We start from the raw sequence: 12,211 nt of genomic DNA, 5'->3' as shown, positions 1-12,211 counted from the left end.
GCTGTGAAACTACATATACTGCTCTGTGAGAGAAACCAATTAAAAAGTTCTGTGAGACCAGTCAGTCATATCATCGTAATGCTTTTTGAATTTGGTTGCTGCTGTTGGACCAGCGCACTTTCAGACAAAAACGACTTGCTGTTACACTCCTCACATCGGGTGATAATAGGATGATTGGCTCTCTGAACACTCATCACAGCGTCAAAGCTGCCAGTCGTATCGTCCCGTTGTCTCCGGATGCATCTGCCCCACTTAGTTAGGTCCAATTTGAAATATCAGAAAACCCCGGCGCTGGCCAGCATTTGGCTCGTTGTTCACAGGAACACACTTTTTCCAAAATCGCCATTTGTATCGCTCCCGTCTGTTCTCCGAGAGCCGCAGACACAAAGCGCTCTGACAAAAGGTCAGATGTCTAGTTTGTCTGATTAACCCACGAATGTTTTAGCAGGACAACTTGTGAAATCTATTCCAGGAATCGGCCACTCGCATTTTTCCCCCCGCCCATTCCAGACACGTTAAATGTTGAGCTCTCTCTATCAGTGTCACAATGACACCTAAATGCTATTCCAATTATTCTGCATCCTCTCGGCCTGCTGTCAAATTACCAGCACTGGTAGTGGAGCATGGCTCTCACTGCACCTCTCTGACATTTTCCCCTGACAGGGTGAAGAAAGTAGCCGGAGATAGCAGAACGAGGGGTTGGGGGGGGGGGCTTGGGGCTTGATGGGCATTTTAAACGCTGAAGCCAGGTTATCAGACCGGGAGAGAGTTGTGGGATCGAAGACATTTCAGCTTTTCAGCTGACTGTTGTGTACTTTACGAACACCTTGCTGCTTTACGTGTGATTAAAAACGTGAAACCAACAGAAAAAGAAATGGAGCTTGCCAACTGAATTTTTTTTGTTCTGTTTGTGGCATCATTGCATCAGCATCCTACTGCAAAACACACACACACACACACACACACACACACACACACTCACACACACTTATATGTACGCGTGTAAAATATATATACAGTATATATAGTAATTGAAAACTCGCCTAACCTTAGAGGGAAGAGATTAAGGGAAGACGAGGAGATTAAGAGACAGATGGAAGCTTCCTGTACATAACATATACTGTGAATAGGAGAAGCAAGGCAAGTTAGACTTTACGGTTCCTCAACAATGTAGTTGCAGACACACTCTCAAACGGTATCTTCACCAGCGTTGTTACTGCGTTTTGGGGTTTTTTTTGGGGTGGGGGGGGTTTTGTTTACTACATAACTGGCAGTGAGCAGCATGCACTGTAAGCTGCAGCAAAAACAAGCTGTGTTTCTTAAATGACACCTCAGCTCTGGAGACCTTGGGGCAGCAGCCACCTGACGTGTGTAAGTTATTTCAGGCATAAGGGAGTGTCAGTCAGGGCGACAGCCCTTTGCAGTATTCACTCACACACACACACCTCATTAGCTGTGAGGTGGGAAAGGGCTGCTCTGTTCCGATGTTCACACACACTTCACTGCCTGTCAGAGCCCAACCACACTGAGCACTGTGGGACAAGAGGCTTCTGTTAAAAGAGAGAAGTGTTTAAGAAGGAAACTTTCAACGTCATTATATCCATGGTTATTGCGGCGCTGTGCTGACGACGCCAAAGGACCCTGCTGTCGTCGCAGGAGCTGTAATGGTACACATTTCCTGGGCATATTGCTCCGTTCACTGTTTGGTGCCATTTTTATTGTTTAGCCGGTTATGAACGTAGCTGGGCGGCAACGCAGAGGCCACAGACAGGGGGCAAGAGGAAATTATAGGTTGGAGACCGGAGGCCACAGGTGATGCGCTGAAGAGGACCAGAGTGGAGGGAGAGAGAGGGGAGATAAGAAAGTGGGGGTAGGGTGGTGGGGTGGGATTGAATAAGGGAACAGCACCCGGAGTGGGAATGAATCACGGTGGAGGGAATGTACAGGAGAGAAAGTGGCGAGACCAGAGGCGAGGAAGGAGAAACAGGAAGGTCCTTGAGGCCGATCAGAAGTCGCTATGAAGGCCCGGAATGCTCTTGTGTATGCCGTGGTCGGAGCTCATCAATCTGAGATATTAAGATTGTCAATGAGGCTCGAGATAGCTTTAATTATCTATTTCTCTGTGGACTGTATTCACTGAGGAGGTTTGTATGGCATTTTTGTGTGAATTACTGCCTGTTGACCAAATCTACAAAGTTATGGTCTAATAAAAAAGCCCTAAGAGTTAATCCCTCAAAATGAATCTCTAAACAACAAGAGAGGCACTTCAGTTTGTCTAATCAACATCCTGGCATGTGCCGAAAATATCACACACTGCATGTCAACCACGGCCCCACAATTCCTTTGCATTTCACAAATCACCATTCGCTGAATCAGAAAGTTCATTTTATAAACTCACACAAAAAAGGGGGGGGGCGACGGGTGAAATTAGAATTCCCATTATTAAAATGATATGACCAGTCGTAATGATGCTAATCTAGTTCAAATAGAGATCAAGCTCGGTTAGCAAGGAAATAATATTGACCGGGATGGTCCAGCAAATTTTTATCTTCCTATCTATAAAAATATCTATAAAAGTTTTTAATATATATCCGGGGTGAAAAATCTTTTCTTTTTTTTTTTCTTCTTTTTTTTATATTGGCCCAAAAAATAGTAACCTCAATTGTCATTTAGAAAATGTATGAAATACAAGAATGTAGGGAGTAATTCACTGATTTAATTTGGTCCAAATTAGTTTGGACGAACTGATGTGAACTGCAGGCGGAAGGTTAACTCCGAAGCCGCTGATCTGCCAGTGTGCCGAGGCTCGTCCCCAACTATCCACTCAGTATTCAGCCACGCTCCCCGTGTTTTACTCACATGTCTGGACTCATCAGTCGCTGCTGTAATCAGCGCTGCTCTGGCAGGAAAACAAAGGGGTGTGTAAGAGAACGTGGAGCTAACTCAAACGAGGGGACGGGGTAAACAGTGACGGGGCCAATTCCTGCTCCCAATCTCGCCGCAAATGGAGGTGAACAGGGGAGCACGGACGCTTAACGAAGACATAGTGGCATCTGATCACAGCACCGCCAGTGCACCGCCAGTGCACCGAGAGGTCATGATGGAAGGATTTGGCATCGACTTTAATCTAGAAGAAATGAAAAATTGTGTATGTGGGGGGGGCGGGGGACTTAAAAGAGGTCATCAAACAAGTCATTTAATCCCGACCAAAGCGGGCGCACAAAGCCCTAAATGTCTGTGTGAAAGGGAAAAAAAATAACAACACAGCCCGACAGGTGCAACACCCGTGTTTCTTTGAATTATCGTATTCGTGTGAAGGGTAAAGTCAGAACCAGCACACCGAATAAAAGTTGTGAAGAACAAGGAAATCTGGAGCATCACTGAAAAAGCACTCGATTTTTCTAACCATTTTCAGCCAGTTAGAATGTCTTTTTCAGTCGCGTTGAGCATTAATGAGATAATAAGGTGATGATACTGAAAAAACAGGATTGTGTTTTTAAAAAAGAGTTGGTGGATTAACATGTCCATCTCGGTCGCCCCTGTGAGGTTCAGCTCTCATTTCAGCACCAGGAGCTGTCCACGACGGAGGAGAGGCCGTCCTCGACCCTTGATGGCTGCTGGGTGGTAACCAGCTGAACGAGCCGGGGGGTTTTAGATCTTTTGGAGTTTTACATGTTTGCTGTGTATTTATTCATTCAGAATGCAAATGCATGCAGTGGGGGGATAAGGGGAGTCAAGCGTTTGCTGAAGCAGTGATTGTACCTGGATACACAATCACCTGGATAACTCTGTGTGTCCAAAATATTTGACTTTTTTGGGGGGTTTGGGAGAAAAAGTCAATGGTTCCATGTAACGTGACTGAGTGGAAGTCACTGGTATTCTCTGGAGACTTTTGTTGACATCACATGTCAGTCCTGACGGTGTGCTGGTCACAAATTAGGTCACGGTCTAAGGTGATGGCGGGATATGGAGGGCGGAGGAAGACGAAGGGAGAAGTGTGCCTCGTGCTGACAAGCTGTCCTCTGTTTCTGAGACGTTGAGGTGAACGGAGGAAGGAAAAGCCGTTATTGATATTTATTTTTATTTTATTTTTTTGACATGCCACGACAAAGTTAATGAGGACTCCCAAGTATGGCTGTGTTCTTTGCATATTTTTGCAGACAATAGTGATGCTGCTACCTACGGAGGAATGGCCCGATGGCACGGGCCTGTATGCGCGGGTGTTGGTGACAGTCTGGGCGGGGGGAATGTGTTGTCAATCCTTACTTCCTATGGTCTGTTTCTCAACGGAAGGAACAGACCCAAAGGACGCATGGGAGAAGGGTATTAGTGTGGGTGTAGTTTCCAATTAAGTGCGTTTAATGCCGTTTAATGCAGACCGGTTCCAGACACTAATCAATATATATGTTGTTACAACTAACGTGGATTTCTGATACGTGGCTAAAAGCTTTTATGTCCAATATAGGAGGCCTGTGAGGAATGGTTTAAAGCGTTTAAAGTAAAGAGTATAACTCTAAGATAAAAAAAACAAAAAAACCCTGTGACACAACGTTGTTCACACAGCCATCTGTAAGGTTTGTCAGTGCCCTGGCTCGCCTCGCAGTGTGTCTGTTGTCTCTTCCCCTTTGATTAGTTGACTCAGCGCTCGGGCTACGGCAACATCGGAGCACATCACTCCTCTCATGTCATCATCACCTCTGCTGAATCCTCTCCTTTATCTTGCCGGGGCCCCCGCGAGCTCCAGGAGCGCCGGCAGGGCAGCTCCGCCCGCACACTTGGCTGAGTGAGCTCCCGAGTTTTCGGGCTTCCGTCCAGAAAAACTCCCGAGACTAAATCTCCTTTTACAGAGTGGCCCCTTTCCCGTGTGCCGCTGTCATTGGCAAGGGAGTGGTTTTTTTTCGCAAAAAGGGGGGCTACTGCAGCGTGTGCTCCGCGCCTAAGGTCAAGAGCACTGCAGCATCTCGGTGAGACATGTGCCAATTAAAGCCTCCTGCGCCTCGTCCCGGCTGAGATGATTCACTTAACCCAGGGCTCACAGCTGACAGGTAGCATTTGTTTACAAATCCCCCCTCATGCAAGTTGCCAGGCCCCGTCCTCCAAGTGGTACCAGGACAAGCCGCCTCGCACCACACCCGCTCACACAGCTCTCCGGCTCTCTGTTTCCATGGAAATCCGCCCGAGGAAGCCTTTGCATGCCCTAACCTTGAAATTACCCCGAGCTCAGATCGACTCTGAGAATATATTGTTGTCAAATTGAATTGTCATGACAGTAATCAGTGCCACATTTGATACCCCCCTTTCAGCAGCGTGCTATCTGTGTAGTTCATTATTTTCTCTCCTGCTGTGTTCAGTTCCTAGCGTTACCAGCATGAGGCAGAAGAAAAAAAAAATCTGGATTTGAGGACTTTATTGCCCCGCAGAGGCAAATTCAAGTTGTTATTTAAAGCTTTGTTTTGCTACGATTTAGCTTAATATGAAGGATTTTATTCCTAAAGCCCTATAATACAGCATGAGGAACTGCACAGGCAGTGGGAGTTTCATTCTCGAAATTAACATACAGAGGATATTTTTATTTCAATTTCAATTAAATGAAATTGAATTAATTACATTTTTTGAGAACAGCACTATCGCCATCAAACATTGTGAATTGTATGACTATATAATTCACTATATCCACATTCATTTGCACATTGAATCCATTGACTGATCAGTAGTTGTGATCGAAGTGGGGATGCGTGAGCCGAGCAGCTGCACCGCCTCAGAGCAGGGAGGCAGAGTGCTCTGAAAATAGTGCAAAGGTGTTAATTCAGCACCAGAGCCCCACATCATGAACATCTTCCACCGAGCTCAGTTTTAATCTCCCTGAATGTTGATGTAGTCTTTGGATGCTCGGCCTGTGCTCTGCCACAGACTATTATGAGCCAGAGCGCGTGTTATTTATGGTGCGATGAAGGCACACTGATTTAATGTGAAGGGGGATCGGAAGAGGTGTCCCTTTTTTTCATTATAATTTGACTAATGAGAGAACAACCCCCCGACGATTTATACGTTTTTTTCCGCTAACATTTGACCTTCGCGCTGGGTCATAGGTGGAAATGGAGCCTGAACACAACCCTTGTTTGCCTCTGAGGGGCAGTAAACGGTAATTGCACTGAGAAGGTCAGAAGAATGTTGCGTTGGGTGAGTGTTCGAAAAGGCAGGTTAATACACACCGCCGGTTGTCAAGCCGCTGTTTTACAAAATTGCGTTGTACTTTACCATGGAAAATGTCCACACATAATATTTGTATTCAAAGCTGCAGGGTGAATACAGCACTGATTTGCAAAATTGACAGATGTAAAAAGAAAAAGAAACACACTCGTCCACCACAAATCTATAGCCAGTAATTATCCTGTGTTCAATACAAACAGTACAGACTAATACGGTGTAATTAGAACACAGCGCCAGGAACAGAAATGTCTGATGAATATATGAGCTATCAACATGCAGGCTGCAGTAAAAATGAAACGGCTTTGTCATCTGGCCCGAGAAGAAGACACTTCAGCTCCCGCACTTTATGACCTTTTCTAGATGGCACGTCGTCGGCTGCCAGTTGACTGCTTGTGGCACTTCATGGCTTATGGCGCCATCAGCGGGTAGTTCAGCATTAAGACGAGGGCAGTGGGAATTCCAGTGACTGAGGCATATGTTTAAGAAAAAATGTTTACAGCACTTGGAGAAGAGTAGTGTACAGTTATGAACGGCTCCACCAACTCTCCTGCAGATTTATGGTGCTGTGTAAGAGGAAAAACAACAAGACGTCTCCGCTGCAGTCGCACATTTATTTGGATCAAGTTACAGCCACAAAGAAAAAGATACAGATGTGGCTGACAGACTGAATTTGACTGTCAGCCAACCCGCTCGACAGGAGCGTGGTGGACAACACTTCCTGTTTTGGCACTGGATGTTTGCAGGGGTGGAGAAAGCACTGAGAGCCGGACAATCAGTGATGTGGTCGCAACTTGTTTCCACTGCCCTCAAGTGGCCAAAGATGAAAAAGAATTTGCGTGTTCAAAGTATGAAAGTATAATTGATTCTGCCGCTCACAACCCCCTCTGAGTGTTATATCAGAATAAATTACACTCTCATGAGGCATTTACACGTAAGCAGCAGTGTTGTAGGTGGATGAGATGGAGCGACCCTGCGTGCACTTAAAGTAGTTTCACATTGGTCTGTGCGTGTGCTGTGTAAAATGTTCACAAGTCAGAAGCACAGCAAAAATAGGCGATGTATTTGGGTGAAGGGTGTATTATTTCCTTCTGAAATGTAAATAAAAAATACAGAGAGTACTAAAGGGTACAAACATCACAGTGGAGCGCCCCCCATGTCGACAATGAACTGCAACGTTCAAGTCAAGCCAGAACACTCTCTAACTCAGTGTCTCATTACTGTCTGTTATAAAGGCATAAAAAAAGCCTAAAGAAAAATGAAATATTGCACTCAAGTACAGTACTGGAGTAAGTAACTCGCTGGCTATTAGATGTAAGTCATGACTGGACAGCGTTTCATATTCTACAGTTCTGATTAGTGCTTTGAAACTTTGATTAATCAAATTAGAAAAAGGTGTCTGATGCATAATCTATACTAAATCCTATGCAGCTCATTGAATTCGGTATTGTTGCTTCATGGCTCATACAGTACGGCCAAAACGGTGGGATGAATCTGTTTTCCCCGTGTCCCGGTCGTTCCTTCCATTTACAGTACATTGAATGTGTTGGATTAAGATGAAACCCGCGCTTTGAATCGTGAACCCCCAAGAAAGCCTCCATGCTCCCGAGCCTTGTGTCACGACCCAGTCTTCACATGATAATACACACAACTTTTAGATAGTCTGTGTTTGGTCTCTAGAGAGCCCTTCCCAGCACGGCTCCCATCCCCGAATCATGGATTACTGACCCGTCGACTCCGCCTCCCCGGCAGCTGCTCGCTCTGGCACAGTCCTGGCGGAGTTCTGCACCAACAAAAAAGGCCGTTTTTTTTCTTTATCTCTTACCACAACAACTTAGGGCCGTCAATGAACCAGAGCGCGGGGCCCAATACCTCTGTTCTCCAGCGCTTCTCCTCCGGATAGACCACGCCGGCATGCCAGGGCCCTGTGCTCCCACACGTCAAGTTCGAGTGGGGGAGGTGCGTGTGTGCAGGTGTGGGTGGTTTGTTGGGGAGAGAGCGGCGAGTGCAGCTGCTTTGGGTCACAGTGGCTCGCTGAGCTGGATGACGATTGGAAGGTTTATGGTGGCGCGGAAGAACTGCCTAGTCCGAACGGTGTGTTGGAGCAGGACGTGACTCGCACCCACTCCCGGCGCCCTCCTGGTCTGTCTCTGGTTAAAGCTGAGCAATTAACAAGTCCTCCCAGAGCGGGGGCGGGGGGGGGGGGCACAATCCTTCACTTAACAAGCTCATTATTTCACATTGTTTTTGTGCTTTGCTCCTGCTCGGCAGCGCTGGCAGACAAAAGGGTGTTTGATGTGCGCCTCCGTCACGGAGTGTTGTACGAGGGTCTTTGAGAGGGGAGGAGCGATAATGGATCCACCGACGATGCGCCCCTCGCCCATGTGGATCCTTGCGGCAATGCCCGGACGCCTGCATGAATATTCAGGGGCCGTGTTCTCTGGAAGGGAGGCGGGCGCTCAAGGTCACTTTGGAGGGCAACAGAGGACAAGGCTCAAGTGTTTATTTCGCTTTTAGAAGTAGATTCCGTCATCAGCAAAATGACAGATGAATTACCTGAGAAAACACGTGATCAAAGTCAAACTCATCGGAAGGCTGTCTTTTGGATCAGTGCTGTCAGTGTTGGTATGGGTGTAAAGGAGGCCCTCGGAGCTTCAGACATAGCGAAGCTACAAGAATTTGACATCAAATGTCTGCGGATGAAAACAACTTCAGCTTTATTGGTGGACTGTTTGTTCCCATTACAGAATTCCCCGTTGGTACGTTTATCCTTAATCTCTCCGTTAGTGCCACAGAGAGTGTCTATTTTTTTTATGCTACAGTATAAACCTTTAGTGCCCCTAAACCAACCTCCAAATTAAATCTCCACAGAAACATTCAGTTTGAGATTTTTTTTACATAAATTACCTTCAAAGAATTTTTGGGGGAAAAACCCAGGCTGCTGCTGTAGTTGCTACATCTGAATGTGGAATCACTAGGATGAATTTCCCTTCATCTCACAGGATGAAACCTCAGTCTTAACAATTTATCAGTGTTTCTCTGCGCAGCAGTAAAAATCAATAGCGTACTTATGCTGAACGGAATTGACTGAGTGTGAAATTGCAATCAAACAGCAACTATTAGCCTCAACCAAATAGATACTAAAGAGATAAATGATGTTTACAAATCCCACCGAAATTCAGTTAACATTGTTATATTACTTGTTTCAGTAATAGTCTACCATGGAAAAAAATGAAATGTAATTTTGGCTCCCTGCTTGAGAGAATAGTTCCAGAATTCAAAACCATGTTTGTAACAGATTTATCGAATCAAATGGAGCCATGTCAGATTCATTTTCACGGCGACTTGAACGAGACGGCTGTGCCGAGCAGAACGTGTGGGCGTGTGCTCCACTCAAGGCCATGGGCGTCGATCTGAACGAGTCTTTTTTCGCATTTATTCTCCCTGTATCTCAAAAAACAAAACAAAACAAAAAACCTCTTTGCAAAAACAAATGATACGAAGAAAGTTCATTGATTCCAGAAACTTAATACACGTCTCATACTTGTTTGTCTTGAATTCTGTCGGTGGTTCAGCACACGGACACAATAAAGGGCTCTAAAAGTGATTCTCTGCTTGAAGCTGCGACTCGGGATGAGAACGTGCGACACTACAGGCATCAACAGCTGTGACAAACTTGTAACAGCAGCCGGACAAAACGCCTCTTAGAGTAAACCAATTAAACCTTTGGAGATTTCAATTACCGCCCTGATGGGGTTTTCAAGATCGATAAGCAAGCGGGTATGTTGACGTGATGGTCGCGGCTACATGGGGCTCACACCACACAGGAGACACTGAGGGACCTTTGCCATTGTTCGGGCTTGGGTGTGTTTCCCATTCATCCGCGTGCGCCGCCATAAATATTCATGCGGTTCGAATGTGCCAATGTAAACTGATATCAGAGACGCACGTCCTCTATGAGCTATCATTAGGGTGAGGGGATCAAATGGAACAGCAGCACCCAAACAAGATTAGAAAATGTCACACGCCACCTCCTTAGCCCAGTCCTCGTCTTTTTGCCTCCTCCCCCTCTTCCTCCGGTGTCTCGTTCAGGAGAATGAAGACAAGATTCAACACACAGAGCCAGACAGCAACACGGAGATCTCCGGCGCATACTAATCTAAAACAACGCGGCATCGGGGCAACACATGCTATTCCCTCCCCGCCGAGGCGTGTTAAGTGTGAGATAGGGCTTTACAGATCTCATCACTTAGGGAAGGTTGTGGCCTGCATCAACAGCCCTCCCTCTTCCACCCCGTTCGCAGGTTCCTATCACTTCCACCCTCAAATTGGAAGTGACAGGCCACTCAGGCAGAGGTGTGTGTGTGCCCCCCCCCATCAGCAGCCATGCAGCCCCAGTCAGAGCTGTCATCCTGATTACATATCAGCAGGATGGGGGGAGGGGGCCTAAGGAAAGGAGATGTCCAGCTGGAGACAGACCACTAAACATGTCGTCTGTCCTCCTGCCGCACATCTGCCAATACACATACCGCCCGTCTCCAAGGCTGCCGCAAATCCAATCTGTGTGTCTCCATCACTCTCCTCCTGTCCGCTGGAGATTCGACAAACGGCACCTTTCTCTTCACCTGTCTCTCTCTTCGTCTCGCATGCTACGTCTTTGTCAAACACTTAAACCGTTGGTTTGTCTTGACTAGCTGTCACACTTTTCTTTCTTTCCTTCTTCCTCCCAAATCAAAAAAGATAACAGCTCATTTTCATCCCCTCCGTCCTTCTTGTGCCCCCCCGGTTCATCCTTAATGCACAACTCATTTACCAACTTTTCATGCTTGTGGCAGCTCATTACACAGACAGAGCTTACCTGCCTTGCGTCTGTGGACTAGTGGAGCAGTTGGTAGTTTGCCGTGAAGCAAAAGTTGACATGCTAAGTGGTAGGAAACATTCAATTACTGGAGCCTCCGATGCGTCTGAGACGCCTGGCTCTCATCCACAAGGACACAAATACACGTTGTTTGCTTAAGTGCTGATATTTCTTGTCTCTCTTCTCTGCTCTCTCCCCAGGCATGATGCTTGAAAGCACTCCACAGCAGTCCAGAGAGGTACGTGTTTACTCCATTTCTCCAAAAACACAGCTATACGCAGGTTGTTCCCACCTGATATTTATTGCAAAAAAAAAAAGGGGGGGGGGGGGGGGGGGGGGGGGTTGTCAGCCTTGTTCCTCTCAGCATGTCTGATAGCATCTGTATTGAGAGGCTGACCTCACACTGTGCATTCAGCCAGTCAGACTTCAGTGAGTAAAGAGTCTCTGTCAAACTAGACCTAGGTTCCCGCAGTGTGTAATCACCATAGAGTTGTTTTTTATCTTCCATAGTAGAGGCTTTATATATATATATATATATATATATATATATATATATATATATATATATATATATATACATATATATATATTTTAGTTTACATTCATTATTCAATATACTGAAGGTAGACTTGCATTTAAGTGGTAAATGGACTGTATTTATAAAGCGCTTTTTCTAGTCTTACTCAACACTCAAAACTCTTTACAGCAAAAGTCACATTCACCCATCCGCTCACGTTAATACAGCGCCGCTGTTCAACGCACTTTTCCTGTCACGTGCAACTTTCCGTTTACAAGTGAGTTCCTGTGTTTTCGGAAAGACAAGTCTGAATAGAACTGCTCTCCTGCCCCGAAATAAGCCAAAGTATAGCTCCAAGGTTGTAATAAACAATTACAGGAGGAAAAATATGTCCTAAATGTCCCTGTGTCATTATAAAGGCGTGCTTTGGGGATTTGAATTAGGCCTTGACATTAAAACAATCTGTAAACTAGGTTTCTATGTCAGACAGGCGGCACTCGTACCACAGTTTCTTCTGTCGCCTGACCCCTGCGTGCTCCCCTCTCTCGCTGTGATCGTCAGCACCGATGAGCGTCTCACATCAGCGTAAGCCCCGAAGAACACGATGTTTGGAATATAGATTGCCGTCC

General features: G+C 46.1%; 1 protein-coding gene across 1 annotated transcript in view; it reads left to right on the top strand.

Moving 5' to 3' along the window:
• Positions 1-12,211, top strand: part of LOC118302727 (carbohydrate sulfotransferase 8-like) — a 146,718-nt gene that overhangs the window by 129,665 nt on the left and 4,842 nt on the right. Inside the window, exon 3 of the mRNA XM_035629105.2 lies at positions 11,266-11,303. Coding sequence (XP_035484998.1) covers positions 11,266-11,303 — 38 coding nt within the window. The remainder of the gene's footprint in view (positions 1-11,265; positions 11,304-12,211) is intronic.

This window comes from Scophthalmus maximus, chromosome 4, assembly GCF_022379125.1.
Source record: "Scophthalmus maximus strain ysfricsl-2021 chromosome 4, ASM2237912v1, whole genome shotgun sequence".
Lineage (NCBI taxonomy): Eukaryota > Metazoa > Chordata > Actinopteri > Pleuronectiformes > Scophthalmidae > Scophthalmus > Scophthalmus maximus.
This window is presented reverse-complemented; position numbering and strand designations above follow the sequence as displayed.